This window comes from Electrophorus electricus, chromosome 4 (genome assembly GCF_041902795.1).
Source record: "Electrophorus electricus isolate QZ-2024a chromosome 4, ASM4190279v1, whole genome shotgun sequence".
Classification (NCBI taxonomy): domain Eukaryota; kingdom Metazoa; phylum Chordata; class Actinopteri; order Gymnotiformes; family Gymnotidae; genus Electrophorus; species Electrophorus electricus.
Genome location: NC_137500.1, coordinates 11156953 through 11175383, shown reverse-complemented (window position 1 = coordinate 11175383; position 18431 = coordinate 11156953). Strand labels below are relative to the sequence as shown.

The 18431-nt window shown below is 38.4% G+C and overlaps 1 protein-coding gene across 3 annotated transcripts; it reads right to left on the bottom strand.

Annotated features, from left to right (window-relative positions):
- Nucleotides 1-585: 585 nt before the first annotated feature.
- Nucleotides 586-16953, bottom strand: LOC113589925 (von Willebrand factor A domain-containing protein 5A). 3 transcript variants are annotated; one of them, XM_035520821.2, is made up of 19 exons: nucleotides 16799-16953; nucleotides 16563-16632; nucleotides 15560-15762; nucleotides 14565-14787; nucleotides 13959-14125; nucleotides 13362-13476; nucleotides 12641-12816; nucleotides 12361-12449; nucleotides 12119-12263; nucleotides 11766-11845; nucleotides 8987-9101; nucleotides 8607-8765; nucleotides 7954-8063; nucleotides 7173-7390; nucleotides 6916-7071; nucleotides 4643-4705; nucleotides 4342-4472; nucleotides 1639-1762; nucleotides 586-1410 (listed from the first exon to the last, which is right to left on the bottom strand). In XM_035520821.2, the coding sequence occupies exons 2-19, from the start codon at nucleotides 16600-16602 to the stop codon at nucleotides 1331-1333; spliced, it is 2394 nt and encodes a 797-aa protein (XP_035376714.1). In that variant the 5' UTR covers nucleotides 16603-16632; nucleotides 16799-16953; the 3' UTR covers nucleotides 586-1330. The 3 variants fall into 3 exon arrangements, 2 of the variants coding, with proteins under 2 accessions (XP_035376714.1, XP_035376722.1); XM_035520829.2 differs by having other exon boundaries at nucleotides 4643-4702; XR_014123163.1 differs by lacking the exons at nucleotides 586-1410; nucleotides 1639-1762 and having other exon boundaries at nucleotides 4438-4472; nucleotides 4643-6449.
- Between the last annotated feature and the right edge of the window lie 1478 nt (nucleotides 16954-18431).

Below are 18431 nucleotides of genomic sequence, written 5' to 3'. Positions count from 1 at the left end.
GGTGAAGTCAAGGTTACAAATTAATTTACTCAAACCTTATATTTGATTGAGCTAAAAAGAAAACAGGGCAAAGGGGGTTACTTTATCTTACTGGATATTAATGTAATTTCCCATCATTAGTAAGCATAATTCATGCATTTTACTTAAAATCGAAGCATCAATGTGCTTAAAATCTATAACAATAACTGCACCAGTGTGACCTACACACATTACCAAATTCTTTATCTTGTCTTCTGGAATCTTTTGTCAGCAGCAGTTTCAACTGGTTGTTTTTTTATTTAATATGGCATCCGACCTGTTTCGCTGTCAACAGGTCAAATGCCTGCTTGGTTGGATTTAAATCCCAAGACTAATTTATATAATGTACTCCTGATGAATGTACACCGACAGTGGGTTTTACAATACTGGCTTCTTGCAATTTAGGAATTTTGTTGTATTTAGAGAAAATGTTTAACTGTGAAAATATTTAACTCTAAATAGTCTGTTGGTAAAATAACTGTTCACTTATGATTAGGGTAGCTTAGATGCAGAAGCCATGAATGCTGACACATTTGCTTCATTTCACAGATAAAGTGGTATTCCTCAGACAATCATTATTTTTCTTTATTGTTTTAGATAGTATTTTGTTGACACATTTTCACCTTGTTATTTACAGGTTATTGATAGGGTGACATCTTATGGTGCAACCTTTGACTTTCAAACTCCTCCACAAACATTGAGTAATAAAACCTCCATTCATGCACTAAGGTTATTTGTGATTTCACTGGCAGCTATATATAATATAAATCCGTATAGGTAGTTACATAACTTTCTATTGTGCATAATCATAATTTAATTCCTGAACAATTCCTTTAACAGTCATTTCTTTTTAAAATTTCGTTCACATGATACACTTGTAAAATTAGAAATGGTTGTGTTTTCAACAATAGTAATTAGTAATTATTTAGTTATTACAGTAAAAGACTGTAATAACTTTAACTGGACTACAGATGTTTCTGAAGATTGTTCAGACATACTGACAGACATAAAAAAAGAAAATGGATGAACCCAAAACTACATAGTTACAGATGTTATAACAAGCATGCAGTCAGTGCAAAAGACCTGGTGAATAAATAAATGAATTGAAGCCAAATGATCTAACATTTATGATAATCTAAAAATTGAAGAATTTCTGAATTAACAGCATAGAGTAAATTAAATTGTCAGCAGAAGTCTAATGGACTATAAGGCCTTTCTGGTTATTGTACTGATAATTCCACCCTCTGAAACCCCTTCATTACATTATTTAGAATTTAAGAGACATCAAACAGAAATATAGAGGGTAAGGGCTTCAGAAACCAAGAGCCTCTTCTTTAACCTGACACTGCAGTACAGCATTAGCAGCAAGTACACATTCAGACAGGTTGGCAACTGCAAAACAAACACACAAATGAACATCTTCGTTACAATGGCACAATCATGGCTCGGTATAAGAAAGTACTGTTTTTGGTTTGTATTTCTTAATGTTGGGACATTATTTACTGATAAAACATGCTATTTTAATGCAAGTTCAATGTTAGAATTATATAATACAATGTTGGTTACGTTTATTTCTGTTGGATTATGAGCTGTGAGTGTTGTCTTAAATGGAGAATTTACCTTTCCTACTGCGAATCCATGAAACTGCTTTTATGGCCAAAAACTGCCACTCATCATGAGCATCCATTTTAAAGCCATGTAACCAGATCAGAGCCAGAACTGTAGCCCAGATCCCTGGTTCCACCTGAATACAAAAGCATGTAATACACAGGGTCATACTTATCTCCACATATATAAGTGCACAAGGTTTCCAGAGAAGCAGGCCGTTTCAGAAAGAGGCCCAAGTAAATATGTGTGTGGTTCTACACCCTGCATCAGTATATTATTCTTCATATACTATTTATACTGTCAAGTGTATGAAAATGCAAAGCACTTTATGTAATCTCTATGCACAGTTTGCAATGAACCACCTTAGAATAGCACTTAACATATTGAAAAATTACTGTATTATGCACCAATAAAAGTAGTATAAACATTTACATTCTTTGTTAGCCAGTTTAGTAACTGTGTGATCCAAATTCTAAAATGTAGAAATACGTTTGAAGACTTACAAAACAATTGCATGTTATTTTCAATAAAATTATATAAAGTTTATTTATAATTTGTAAAACTTTCCCAAGTTTATGGTTTAACATTACATTTATGTCAGGTCTACATTCACTTCACAGGTTTGCCACCATCACACTGACACAGATCCAGTTTTATAATACTTTCAACATGAAATTAAATTTCTAATATATTCTATATCCTAATAAGCTTGATTAGTTTATCTGTTTGGGGCTATGTGGGTCCTTCTGACTTGTGTATAAAAGACTACCACGTTTCCAAATTGGAAAGAAAATGTTTATAAAGAAAATAGACCTAATATTTATTTATTTATTTATTTATTTGACATGCATTTATGTGATTGATATGCAATGTTTTGTGTAAAACTATAAGCTCCACTTTTTACCATTTTAGCATTTACTGACAATTAAAATCTAATTATATATATCATCATGTAGTCTCACTCATAGATTGTGGTCTTGTTTCAAAACACAAATATTTCAGAGGACGCAGGAACTGCACATTTGCCTCTGTGGACTATACAGAACTCACACATGCCATTTTGGACTATATAGTGTTCACATAGTATTTTTGGATTATACTGCATTTACACATGGTATTCTGGCAAAAATGTCATAGCAACTGTTTCTGCTTTAAAAAAAATTTTTAAAATCCAGAACCGCATAATCCTCGGATGTCAAAACATTTTTAAAATACATCACCGCTGCTGGTATACATCACTATTCATGAGTAGTATTAAATGCTCGTTTTGTGTACTGTTTCGTAGATTGGACGATCCATTCACGTTTTACCACTATTATTTTCAGATCAGGTTATTTGGCCTACAATATTTCAAACATTACACTGTTTAGAAATGTCTCAGTTAAAACTTTTCACAATGAAATAAAAGACAAATGGTCCTGAATTTATAACCCTTCATATTTTCCTTTGGGTGATTATTTTAATGAGATTTTGCCCAGTTATCCTGTATTTTACATTGTGGACTTGAATCTAGGACTTGAAATGTGAATATCTGATGTATAGACGTATTTCAGAATGGTTTGTGTGTTCCCATATAAACTCATTAACAATTATTTATGGACCCAATTTATTCTTTTTTACATGTTTTACTTATTTGTCCTTTTACTTTTTTTAACATTTAATCTTTTTAAGTGAAAATTGATATTTAGGCATCACAAACATGTGTCCTACAAATCGGACATCATCTGTTCAATTAATCTAACAAGTGGAATTCAGATTTTGCCAACCACCCTGACACAGTGACACTGAATTCGTTATAAAATCGCTTTATACACTACATGGTCAAAGTATGTAGACACCTGACAATCACCCCGTTACAGCTTATTGGACATTCCTTTCCAAAACCATGAACATCATTATGGAGCAGGCCCCTCTTTTACAGCTGTAACAGTCTCCAGTCTTTTTGGAAGGCTTTTCAGAAGATTTCAGACCGTCTCTTTGGGAATTTGCGTCCATGCAGTTAGGTTTGTGAGGTCAGGTACTGATGTTGGACAAGAAGGCAATTGACATTCCAATTCCGCTAAAAGGCGTTCAGTGGGGTCAAGGCTCTGTGCAGAGTACTGAAGTTCCTCCACACCAAACTTGTTAAACCATGTCTTTAATGCATTTGCTTTCTGCACAGGGGCACAGTAACTGAGCTGAAACTGAAGCCACAAAGTTGGAACTATATAATGGTCTAAAATGTCTTTGTTTGCTACTGCATTAACATTACCCATCACTGGAATTATGGGCCAATCCAGACCTTAAAAAACAACCCCAGACCATTATCTCTCCTACAACAAACTTTACTGTTTTACTGTCTACTGCCAGACTCATCAGCTCTCAGCAGCCCTGTTCTGTGAGTTTGCGTGCTCTACTGCTTTGTGGCTGAGCTGATTTTTTGTTCCTAGATGCTTCCATTTTATAAAAATAGCAATTGCAGTAGGCTAGCAGGGTAGAATTTTGACAAACCAACTTGTTTCAAAAGGTGGCATTCTATGACAGTGCCCTGTTTAATATCACGGAGCTATGTGGACTATACAGAACTCACACATGCCATTTTGGACTATATAGTGTTCACATATAGTATTTTGGATTATACTGCATTTACACATGGTATTCTGGCAAAAATGTCATGGCAACTGTTTCTGCTTTTAAACATTTTTTTAAAGTGTTTAACGGCCTATCCAGACTAACCTCTGCAGGCATCTGCTTGGTCACCTCCTCTATTGTTTTTCCAAACACCTGTGCCAGTGTGGACTCCATTTTCCAACAGCCTGAAGCCTCTTGGAGGGAGATGAGCTGGAGCAAGGGGTCTGAAGGTTCTTCTACAGAGACACATACATGTGTGTATCATATATTATTAAATATACCTCACACCTTTTACATAACTAAAAACTAAGTATAACAGACAACTACAATTGATTGAGTATTTGCATATGTGTAAAGAGGGGGAGAGAGCAGAAGATTTATTTGTCACATCAGCAGCGAACGTTACCATTTATTCCACCATCATATGCAGAGTCATCAGAAATCCTGAGGAAATTAGGGGTCACACCTACTGGGAACAAGGAAGAGTGGTGGAGTACTGTATTTGTGCTATAAAACAAATATCTTCAATACTATCTTCTTTACTTTCTCATATTTGAAATCTCTAACATTCAACTCTTTTTTTAAAAACCACCAAAATCCCAACATAATTGTAGGGAGACTACATTTTTATTGACAAAGTGGATGAGAAAATTCTGAATTAATATTCACAGAGTACAATCCAGTATCTACTTTATATTCTGCATCAGTACATTTTCCACCACAATGTTCTGTTTAACTTCATTAAAAACATGGCAAAAGAAAAGGAGCTAATGCAGCATTAGACTCACATGCTCTCTGCTTGTTCTTGTCTTTAAATTACTTTTTCCAATCTACCTTTAATTTTTATCCTGAATAGACATTTTTCAGTCCAACAAGTTAGAATCTATTACAGTTGAGATTCCAAACAGCTATAAATGTGCAATCATTTCATTAATTGAGCTGAAGAGGTTTTTTGCACTATTCCCTGGATACAAAATCCTTGGACTTCTCAAGTATGACTCCCCTGGCCTCACGCTTTGACCACTGCATAAACCGTTAATAACTGTTAGAAAAGATCACTGTTCTTGAAATTAGGATAGTTGTGGTAAATCTATCACTATTACAAAAGAATGAATCTCCAAGCACTCTTCCTCAGGAAGAGTCAGAAGATGCACAGGACCCAGTCGCTCCTGCCCAAAAACAAAGCCATCCGTACCCAAGTGGTTTGTATGATACTCCACTATCAGAAATGTTACTGTGGCTTTGCTGCCTACGTGCCGTCTTCACAAGACAGAGACTGAAACAATCTGCAGTGGAAAACCTTTAGCTTAAGGTAACAGCATGCTGTCTTACCTGCTTGTGCAGCTCCTGTAACTAAAAGGAACAAACTTCAAAAAGGTAATCTTTTGTCAGGGACACACCTGAGGACATTCACCAAATCATCTGCAGTCAGAGTAATAACAAATGATTTTTGTTTCCCATTGGCCACTCATCTTCCCTGTGCTCTGGTGCATCTAGCCATAACACCACGCAGTTGTGTGTGTTCAAATACCACATGATCATTTGGATATTTCAGACCCCAAGGGCCTCTTCTGTCACAGCCTATGACGACCCACAGCTGACAATGTGAGTGACTTGAGAACACAAAAAAGCCACAACATTCACCAGGCAAAGATTCAAACTTCAGCTTCGGGTGTGCTGACACAACGTCAGGACTGTGACATTAGCAAAAGTAACATACTACAGTCTCCTCCACCCTCCGTCTGCTGAAACAAAGCTCAATTATTTCATCTCCATCAAGTTTTACATAGTAAACACCAGGCCCTCAGTTACATGGAGTAAGTAAAATGGAGTCTTTAATCTACAATGAAAATATTTGTTCTCCATGCTTGTTATTTAACTTGTAAGCAGTGCATTGCACCCATGGCTGCATTTTAGATTGACCACTGAATTTCATTTACAATTTTTCTTTTTGCCTTTTTAAATTATATATGTTTAGTCAATTTAATATCTTTTAAACTCTTTGCTGTTATTTCTATGTAAAGCACCCTGAATGACCTCTATGTATGAAAAGTACTATATAAACTTGCCTCTTTTTCCTTCACTTTCTATTGCATTTTCTTTCCCCTTTCCCTTCTCTCCAGAAGTCATTCTGTACAGCCGGTTCCTCTTTACAGCTGTCCATAACTGTAATAGTTCTTTCTGACCCCATAAGTATATCATGGGATCGCTGTCTATGTTCAAAAGTGATTACTGTAACTACATTATTCCAGAATGTTAAAGTCTGAGAAACTAACAATAACCTCAGCTGTCCACATGTAAGTTCAATTAAAGGCAAAGCAGAATACATTAATTACTGATTCTGCCCCCAGAAAAGATAAAACAAAAAGATCAAAAATACATTTCTAAGCATGTATCTATTTATAAATGTACAATTAAGTAATATATTTACAAATGTATTGATTTTTTTTTTTTAGGTTTTATTCCAAGTGTGTAAAAATGCTTTAAATACAAACAGTTGGCATTTCAAGGATCTATGCATATTCCTTCAAAGGCTAACACAGGTTAGGCCTCCTTATTTGAGCAAAAGGTGCCCATGCACTCTTAGAGTGGTTGTTTCATATGTGAAAATAGCAAAACAAAGTATATTACCCTCTATTTGGGAGAAATGTTTAGAAACTACCATTTTCCATAACTTACCAGAATCCAAATTCAAGTCCGGTGCCATTTGTGCCATGTTTGGCATTGATGCCATTGGAGCCATGCATAGCCTTCGTGACCCACATTTCATCTTTGGCATAGCCATTAGTGGCGCTGCTGCACAACATGTTTGCATACGTGGCATAGCCATCATCGCTGGAGAGAAGGAAAGAAAGAAAATCAGCTATGTGTATGTGCCGTAAGAGCACAGAAGAGCAATGACTCTGTGGAAGAGTCTGAATGGGAGGAACACTGACAAAACCCAGGCAGTCTCCTCTTCAGCAGGGGCCCTTTCACAGCCTCTCCGCTGCCCTTGTGGATGGCGATGAAGGCTGTGTGGGAACTGCTCACTCCAGCCTGCACACTCAGCTCCACCACTCTGGCCCTCAGCTCCTCCTTGCCGTCACCCTCCGCCTGTTGCTCCTGCTCCAAAGAGCGGATTCGCGACCGTGCAGCCAGCCTGTGGATGGTCAGTCTGCACAAACATGCATTACACCACATGATTGTAGTAAGGCCAGCTGAGGGTTTTTGATACATTTTAGCTAATTTTACTACATACTGTTACTAATATAGACCTTATGTATTTTGTGCTTCTAGACATCAGCATTGATCCCTGTATTTCTACAGTAATCTAGATCATTGGTATATTGGACCCTAACCTACTCTATTGGCTAGGCTGTATTCTATGAGTAAATTATAAAGCGCTTATGTATGTCGCTCTGGATAAGAGCGTCTGCTAAATGCCATAAATGTAAATTTAATATACTACTAATTATCAAATCCAGCTAACAAAAGGTCCCTGCTGTGCACCAGAGAGAACAGTACTAGCATTATATTTTCCATTGGCACATGTTGCAAAAACTTGGGAAGAATGCTTTCAAATCAGATCAGTGCACCCACTCCTGTTTTATTGTTGGGATTATTCTTATTGAGAGGTCATAATCCCCGATGGGAAACTGGTCCTCCAACAAACCAGAGGGGGTTATGGAGAATGTGTGTACTTGTACTGTGGAATCTAAGTGTGTGTGCGCATGTTACCCGGTATTCTCTGCAGGATTGAGAGAGAAGCTGAGTGTGTTTGTGACATGTTGATCTACTAGGCGATACTGCACTGTTAGAGTCCCCGTAGAATCTGAGCTCTTACAGGCCTACAGAGAGAGAAAGAAGTATAGCTTGCGAGCATAAATCTAATTCAGATTTGATTTGTGATTTAAAAAAAAATTCATAAAATAAATAGGGTTACAATTCAAAAAACTGTTCAATCTATCACTAACATTGTATTTCTTTCCCTTGATGAAATACCTAAGCATGCATGCATAACTATATACTAATGTAGTGATCAATATAGGGATCACATTATAGCAATTTTGTAGCCCATATTTCACCCCTACTTTAGTAGTTAAGGCAAAATCCACTCACCATCATGCAAGCTGCCATATGACAATTATTGACCATGGAGGATGCAGTGAGCACCTCCTTCCTCCAAAAAACATGAAGGTAATCTTTTTGAGCTACTGTCTATGTTACAACACAGGGCAGCTGAACTCTCTTACAGGAAAGCTCCAACAACCTTTGTCAGCAAGTATGAGCACACAGATGTCCACAATTGACTACTGTTGCTGTGACTGACAGAGTAATGCTATCCATCCCACTAAGAGAGCAGTAATAAACAACATCTTAAAATCTCTCACCTTTCCTTTCAGCTGGGCATAAATTAGTGCCCTTTGACCGTTGAAGAGTACTTTCACGGGTGGACTCAGAAGAGTGACAGACATGCCCTCTGGGACTGACCACACTTCTGCAATATCAGTCACAGCTGGTTGTAAAGCATAACGGAGAGACTGCATGACCTAGGAAGGGCAGAGAAAGAAAATATTGTACAAAATAAGTGTGACAGATGAAGGAAAAATGTGATGAATGAGTATGCAATGTGTAGAGCATAGAAATATTTTCTTGTTGTTATCTTAGTAATTTGTTGTAGTGAAACAGTGTTTTGTCTCTTGGCATTTAAGCACTTAATATTACATCCATTACTATAGAGAATGTAGTACAAAACTCCCCCGCATTTTACTTTGGACTGCATGCGATCAGCGCCTGTGATAAACTGGGCGTGGCCAGATCCCTCTTGGGCCATTCCTGTGATGAGCGCAGTGCTTGCACCTTCCCCAATTCCAAATGAGAAGCACCTGTGCAACCAACATGAAACAATACAACCTCAATCATCATCATCAGCAGGGGATTATGCACTTTCCAGCCACTTCATTAAAAACACTCCTCTGGCATCTACATTCACTCACTGCTCTATAAAGTACACTTATACAGTGGGGAAAATAATTATTTGATCCCCTGCTGATTTTATACGTTTACCCCCTTACAAAGACATGAACAGTCTATAATTTTCATGGTAGGTCTATTTTAAACACAGAGACATAATATCAACAAAAAAATCCAAAATAACATTAAAGGTCATAAATTAATTTGTATTTGATTAAGTAAAATAAGTATTTGATCCTCAAGCAAAACATGACTTAGTATTTAGTACAAGGAGAAACCGTTGTTGGCAAACACAAAGGTCAGACATTTCTTGTAGTTGGTCACCAGGTTTGCTCACGTCTCAGGGGGCACGCTCCAAATCCTGAAGGTTTCAAGGCTATCACTTGATCACATCTATCACATCCATTCTTATAGCCCATTCCAGCCTTGTGCAGGTCTAAAATCTTGTCCCTGACATCATTTGACAGCTCTTTGGTCTTACCCATGGTGGTCAAGAGGTTTGAATGGAAGAGACCGATTCTGTGACAGGTGTCTTTTATACACATAACAAGATCAGATTAAGAGTACTTTCTTAACGGGACAGGACTAATTTGTGTGCACATAACCGGTCTATGGGGGTCAGATTTCTTGCTGGTTGGATCAAATACTTCACTTAATCACATACAAATTAATTTATAACCTTTGATTTTTTTAAAAAATATATTTTGTTGATATTCTGTCTCTCTCTGTTAAAATAAACATACCATGAAAATTATAGACTGTTCATGTCTTTGTAAGGGGGTGAACTTACAAAATCAGCAGGGGACCAAATAATTATTTCCCCCACTTTAGGTGATTTTATAAGTGTACTACTACAAACTGGAGCCAATTTGTGGACAGCACTTATTCCATCAGTGAGACTGATGTGTAAAAAAACCCAACCACTCTGCTGTGCCTAATACATTTGTAATATATTATCACCCAAATCTGTGTATGCACAATGTTGATGGTGTGTTGAGAATGGTTCACCACCCAAGTAATATTGTGTCAGTCATGGAGGGAGGCTAAGACAAACTGTACATAACAATGCACTCGAACTATACACATACAAGATATTTCTCATAAAGCGTTATAAGTAGTAATGTAGATTTCTCATGAACTATTCAACTATGAAACATTTAACCAGCAAATAACCATTAAATCTGTAATTTACTTTGAAACATTTGTGGGCTTGGGTTTCTTATAATCTTCTCAACACATTTTCAATACGCTACTCATTTATGGCTCCTAATATTGCAGTCTCCTTAAACACTCCGTGTCACGTTACGGCCCCGACCCCTCCTCAAACGTCTTGGTGTGTGTGTGTGTGTGCGCGTGTGTGTTCGTCCGTGTTGCCACGTCCTTTCGTGTCGTCCACCTGTTCTGTATTAGGTGTAAACCTCGTGTGTGTTTATATATATATATATATATATATATATATATATATATATATATATATATATATAAATAAAAGTCTCCTGTGTTGTATTACATGTTGTTGGTGTTTGAAAGGTGTTTAGTGTTAGATGTGTCGTCTGTGTGTTAATAAAAACGTGTTTGAAGGTGCCCCTTCTCCGCATCCTGTTACGCCTCGAATCGTCACACTCTGAAGTGTAACTTAGCCACCATGAACTACTTCAGGTACAATATTGCTGCTTTTACCATGTTATCCAAACACTTAGTTGTAGAATAAGGAGTGTGGAACCTCCATGCATGCACATATGCCAAAATGGCTTTGATGTTTGAATTTCAATTCGGTTTCACTATCCCTCATCAGGGATAATAAATAAGCTGTCTGTGAGGGAAAATCCTTAATGCTTGTTTAAAACAGGAAGTAAGAAATATGTGACCTTTGCCCTTGTCTTGACCAATCTGCAAGAAAGGCGAATAGAGAAGTGATGGAGTATGACAGTTATCGCTTAGCTGTTGCTGGGCATGGGTGCAGCAACAGGGAGTAACAAACTGTTCTTAGCAGGAAAGAATATTGAAGGACGGTTGAGATGCCTGGCACCTGGAGTCACAAGATTAGCACATGAGAGAACAACAGGGAATGGTGGGGGTATATGAACTCATGTGAAAAGAAGTGAGAAGCTTTTCTCCCTCAATGCATTAGGGACAGAACTGATAAAGCTCGCTTATACGCACATCTAGCTCAAGTCTGACTGATTCTTCCTCCACACTGTCGAAATCTCTGAAAGAACAATTAGCACGGCAGTAGATAGATGCCTAAAGCATAGTTTATGCCCTCTAGATTAATCACCTAATTCAACTACTAGGCCATAAGGAAAGTGTACTTGTAGTTCTAATTGTAATCAAACATTCCAATCCAATGGTCAATCAAACATCCTAGGTCTAGTTACCATAAAGGTATGATTCTGTCTTGGGTATGATTCCCAGAACGCACACAAACTGTCATCCTGAAAAATACTCTGAATCAGAGCATCCACCAAATGCTGCAGATGTAAATGTAGCTATTCTATTTTAGAGCTAAACACCTAAGCTCCACCTAAGAAAGTTTTTATGTTGGAAAAATCTTCCAGGCTTTGAAAAACACATGCCTGTGGGAATCAGCATTGCTTCTCACGAGCTGAAGAACATCCTTGGTGTTCCCCACCTCTCCATCAGTGAAAATGAATACCTGCAATCATTACATTAGAGAACATTAACTGTGTATATTCAGTAAAACGTCTGTGCTCTCATAACCCTTCACCCACTGGTGTGTTACACTTACTCTAGTTGCAGTGGTCACTGGTACTAAATACATACTCCACCATGTGTGAGGTGAAAGGTACAAGCTCTATGACCTACATACTATAGATTTAAAACTAAATGGGGCATTGTTTTAATATAAAGGACATGTGTTCAGACATAATGACAATGCAGCATATATGGATGTTAATCACAACATTACCTGTCTGGGGTGGTTAGGGATGCAAGGCTGGCTGTAGATGTGTTTTAGAGGCTGCAGAATCTCAGTGCCACCCATGTCGGCCTGCATTTGTTTTACTCTTTGCACAACCTGGTCCATTGTCTCCTGACTGTACTCCACACTCTTCCTGAAACAAAATGCACAAAATCACTCGTCACACCATCATTAGGTGAGGGAACATTATAACACATGGCAGTATATGGTTTCAACATGTGAGTACTCACGGGAAGAAGGACTCATAGTGTGAACCGAAGCCATAGATGTTGAAGTAACAGCCCATGGGGAGACTCTTTAGCAGCAGCAGCAGGGTGTTCTAAAGGCATGAGATAATGTATTCATCCAGCCACCCATTATTAATACTGATCAAGTAAAATGTACATCCAACCCTAAATGTTTTGAATTGTATTTTATGGACCAAAGGTAACAGCTATAAATTCTTAAGAATTATGAAAAACATTGACGTTCTCAGTGTTTTTTGCAGACCAGTTCAGTGGTGAACCTTACTCTGGCACTCTTGATACGCTCTTCTGCATTTAGCCCGTTATGCATCTCGCAGCTCATACTGCCAGACCTATCCATTACAAACACAAACTCGCCACAAGATGACACCATTGATGTGACTGCCTCAGGGAATTCTGGATACAAACTTAGCATGACTACAGAATCTCCCATAAGAGACCCTTCAGAAAGAAAAGTTCAAAGAAGTGTTATGGAAAGGAAACAAGAAATAAGAAAGTAGACAGACAGATAATGACACGATGAAACGATGACGAAGACAGAAGTCTGTGAATAATAAAACACCAGGATTTTCCTACACTGTTTTACATGTGGATTATAGCTCTGTTGCGTTAAAGGAAAACATTAAATGACAATTGCCAAACAGTATCCCAAAAGTAACTTTGGTATACACAAACTCAAAAGATATCTCCTTTCAGATATTTAGCTTAAGGTAGATCCTAAAATGCTTTCTCCTCTATGTATAAGACTATATTGAGGACAAACCACCCAAAACATTCATGTAAGAAATGTTACATTCTGCATAATATTTTAAAACATAATTAGGACAACCAATTATGTTAATAAAATAACATTTTGTTGACCATAGTTTTACAGATTAAAACAATTCAACAAATCTAAATTAAGCAGCTTTTTTTCTGTTTAATTGACATTGAGACTAAACATTTTTAAAGGATTAGTTTCTGTATAAATATTGGTTCAGGTGTACCTGGCTGAGCTGTGGGTACTCCAGCCTCCACTATAGCAGTGGGCTGATGGGTATTCTGATAATACAGAAACAGCTCGACATCTCTGTCAAATTTATGACCTGCACACAGGCTTACCTGAACACACACACACAACCATGCACACAAATGCACAAAGAGAAGACAAAACCAAAAACATCAAAACCTTCCCTCCATATTGCCGACACTATAAGCAAATGTAATTTGCTTTTAGAAAATGACTAGATTGAAAGCTGTATAATAAAACAGTAACCAACACTGTATATAACAGCAACTTATTACAAAAACACTAACAATGAAATGACGGGCAATAAAGCCACCTTCACCCCAATCACATTTCTACATCTCACAAGGACTTGTAATGAGTGAATGTGTGACAAACACATCACAACAGTAGTGAGAGGAACATTTATTTTGCAACCACATTTAAGTAAATAAATAGGTCAGTAAAGCTTTCAGGCTACACCTTAATTATTGTTAACTTGTGTCAAGATATGTACTTGCTCTAATAAAATGAACTTTCTCACTTGCGCACACACACACACGCACGCTCACACACAGGCATGCACACACGCACGTACCTTTGCTTGTGTGTGATCTGCGTTGAGGAACTCCACGGGCTTAAGAGGACATTTGGATTCGACTTTAGCGATTGGATTTGGAGAACTCAGATGTGCAGTAAGAGAGAGTGAGTAAGGAATCTGTGCAGATCCTGGTGTTATCTCTGACACTATACCATCACTCGCACCTAAGAGAAAAACCAGAGAAACCATGGTAAAAGTCAGCTTTTGAGATTTATGATAAAGAGCAGATTAATTAGAAATTATATTATTGAGGCAAATTACTATATACTGGAACTATGTGGTGCTATAAATTACCCTATGGCCTTACCTTAATTAAGTTAGTTGTGTAGCAGAGATTGCTTTTGTCATGTGCTCAATACCAGATGTGTCATTCAGGAATGCATACAATATGATATGCGTTTGGGTTTTGATCAGGACTGGCTATAAATTAAATGAGTACTTGTGGACAACATTTTGGCAGCTATTCTTTAACAACATAAGGACAACAGATACAACTCTTATCATCTACTGTATACAGGACACCCATTTTACACGTGTTCATGTGCTCATCTCATAATTCATTTATGTGACCTGAAAGCAGAGCGAGGAGTTTGTGTTTGGTACCTGGTGGGGAATAGCGGGGGTTGAGGACTACCGGCAGACAGAAGCGAAGGGAGTGGTCAGCCTGCACGGAGAGCTCGGTTACATAGACAAAGGTGACTGCAGCACTCTGGCCCGGAGGTAGGCACCCCACGCTCAGCCGGAACACATCTACGCTCTCTTCACTCTCCTCCAATAAGAAGGCCTGCTCGCCTGAGCTCAGAGAATCATCGTACAGCTCTCGCGCCTGCCATGGAGACAAAACACACCCTTAAAAAACCAGTTCAACCTTATCATTTTGCATGCCTTTTTAGCATGAGAAGAATGTTATGAAGACAAATTCTACTCTGAGCAGGCCATTGTGAATGGTGGTTTATTACTTCCTTTATGTCATATAGTCCAGTTCAGTGTTCTCCCTGCATGTCCTAGTTTTATACCTCTTCATTGTTTTTTGTTAGTCTTTCCTTAGTGTTTAATTCCCTTGTTACCTAGTTCTCACCCTTACCCTGTTAGCCTGTTTTTGTTCTGTTTTATTGTGTTAGTCTGTGTCATGTTTAATAACAATTATTTAGTTATTCTATTCCATCTGTTCCTTCTATTATAGCTTCCCTATGTCAGTGAGTTCCGTTTCATGTCCAAGGCGCCGGCACCTTGCAAGTGTGTTCGCGCTCTACCTCCCACGCGCTACACTATAGCTTAAGCCCAGATATCCAAGGTAATGCCAGAAACTGCTCAAACTGAAGTGTGTCCAAGTGCAAACTCATTGATTTCCTATACATTGTAAGAATCTATTAACTATCTCGTATCAGGACTTGCACAATTCCTCCTTGCATGGAACCAGTAAAAAACAGAAGTTAACCAAACACAAGGAGCAACCAACAGCCCATGTTAATGGAAGCTCTAGTTTTGTGTAGGATTTTCTTCACTCCATTTTGGCCTGATGAGCTTTGAAAATGCATCAGTGCAGGAATGGAGCCATGTTTCCCTGATCACTCTATTCCTCATCCTCTCTGACTCACCTTCTCTTTCTCCTGCACCTCAGCCACAACCTCCTGGTCTGCAATCTTGGCACTGAAGTGGCACAGAGCAGCCTCTGCAGGCATAGGGAACACAAAAAGAGCCTCCACGGAGCCCTGCTCCTCATTCACATACTGCAGGGTGGAGCTGACTGTAGCTACATGCCCCTGAGCCTGCAGATTCACTTCTATGCTCTTCAGAGGGACTGATAAGGAAACACACACATAGCTTAGTTATCTGATGCAGACAACTTGAACCATTCTACAAGATAAGCAGGATGGGCAGGTCGGGAATCAGTTGAAATTCAATTACTTAAGACAGAGATTGTTTTAGATGACAAATGTTTTGCAGTGTTACTCTGGGTTACTCTTGAAAGAATAAGAGCAACTGTACATGGGGAAGTTTGTCAAATTAACAATGATTTTTTTTTTCCAAACTTAAAATCTATCCATGATAGATTTGTAATTATTTGTGAAGATGGTTCACTTTCCAAATAACCGCTGGAGACAAAAATAAAAAATAAAAAAATAGACTGCATTATTAACGAACAATTGGTACAAAGGGTTTTTTTACTTTATTTTATTTACTTTTGCAATATTTCATATAATTGCTCCAGACCTTGTCAATATAATACATGCCCAACAGAAAACAAAATTATTTAGTCTCTCTGACGGCCCCAGTTCTGGAAAAAAAACAACATGATATGAGCAAACTGACGTGAAAATGACGTAATCTAACCACATCTAGCGACGTTTGAGAAGGCTTTGGCTACTTTCCATTGAAAATCATTCGTACCACTGATTAGGCCATGTTTGATTGCAGTTTCAGAACTGCTAGTTTCAGCTTGACTTCACCTAAATTCGCTGACTATCACCTAGGCAGAATGAAAGTTCTTGCTGCCAGACGTCTATGAGCGCCACTGACCTTTTTATTCCTTGGGGCTTTAAAACAAATAAGTACAAATATCTTTTAGCAGCGAAGACAACTTAATTCTCGAGTTCGTACCTGGCTCATTTTTGCTGGTCACCAAGCCACAGTTCACCATTTTGCACACTGCGATAGCTATGATTGGGATCTAAAACAAAACAATATTCAGAGTGGAATTACCCTGAATTACGTACTGAAATATTTGGAGAGTTGGCAAAAAGGAAAACAACTCAATACAGACAAGGTTAGGTTGTCCAGAAATTGACCTATTACACATTCGTAAGTTTTAAGTGAAAGTGGAAGAGAAAAAATACCTTTTAATGTATAGCTCACGGCTGCAGGACCGTTAAACTGAAACTAATGTCGTATTCAACCGTGTAGATCTGGAGGTTGTTTTGCGTCTTTACTTCCGGCAATTTCCAGTGCAGATGCAGTAAACTGTCTGTTCGGGCAGTAGGGAAACGCCTCCCACGCACTCGTTGGGCGTGTCTAGACAGCTGTGTTGGTGCATTTTAGAGATCCTCATTACAAACCTATCGGGAGATTTTGCTAATTCGAAATTGTTTACATGTCAATGTATCCAACCACTGCAATGTTTTAATATTACAGATTTACACATTTAATATCCCAAATGTCATTATTCAAAAATATTATAATAACCTGTCACAACATGACAAATTACATAGTGATGAGGACCTTTCAAGTTAAAAAAATATTCGGTACGTCGAGTATTGTTTTGTTTGCACACAGTCTACACGTCACAAGTGAGGAATTGAAGTCAACCACTAGCGTTTAGCTAAGAAAGTGCGACATGGGATGTGGCGCCATGGTAGGCGTATTTTTTTTTCCCATTCTACGTTTTGTGTGAACTAGTAGAGACATAACCAGAGAATTTCTAGAGGCTCTTCCTTTAATTTTGTAAATGTATGCATTACACTAAAATAGTATATTTATTTTCTTTCAGCAAACGGGTTTTGGCAATAGGACATATTTCTGATATCCCAGCGTCAGCTCACCAACCAATCAGCACTCAGTAGCGAACGTGGGGTTTGCCTGTAATAACACTTTCAAGTCCCCAGACATAAATTGCAGGATCGAAAAGCCCACCACTAATGCACATAAAGTGAACGAGTGGATGAGGCTCTATACCATATAGAATAGTGTTCACCACACCAGGAGCTAAGCCCATCACACCCACGTTAAAGCATTCACAGGCCAAGCCCTCAAAACCATATGCTCTGAATGGGGGTGATAAATATCTCCCTGTGTCTGAGTTAGCAGATGCCATTGCAGCAGGAGAGTTCAAGGCATGCCATGGAAAAGCTGCACAATGTCTACCAGCCAGTGCTTCCCTGGCCACTGTGAGCTAATGAGCATGACAGACAAGCCTTCCAACCTCTCTCTGACTAAAGTTGTAGAGCTATGGATAAGCTAAGATACAGCATTGTCTGAGGCCATTCATGAGCCAAAGTACCTATCCTGAGCAGTGCACTCTGGTTGTGTATATAAAAGAACAGAGGGCACTGTACGTAAACCAGTTGCATGTGTGAGTAAGCATTCTGAACTTTTCCTGTCAAGTTTGTTCAGAGTGCATAAATCTAGAATGGCCTGCAGCCTGGAAGCCTTTCTTTGGGATAACACAAAGTACCTTGAGTAGAAGCCACTCAAGCTTTACGCGGGCAGAACCACTCTTATAGATACTTTCTCCAGCAATAAGTTTCTTCCAGAAAAAGACAGGCTGATTCTTCCCTCACCTGGGAATAAATAATCCCTTTGAAATCTGGGGAACGTGTGGCAAACTGCAATCTGTAACTGTACTGCAGTGTTTTCAGTATCTAGCGTGATGCAGTGCAAGTGCTCCAGCATGTCTATCCATGAAGCACTGATCCCCTCCTGTGGTTGCAGAGTGTCCTGCACCGTGTATGTGTGAGTGGTGTGCATAGTGAA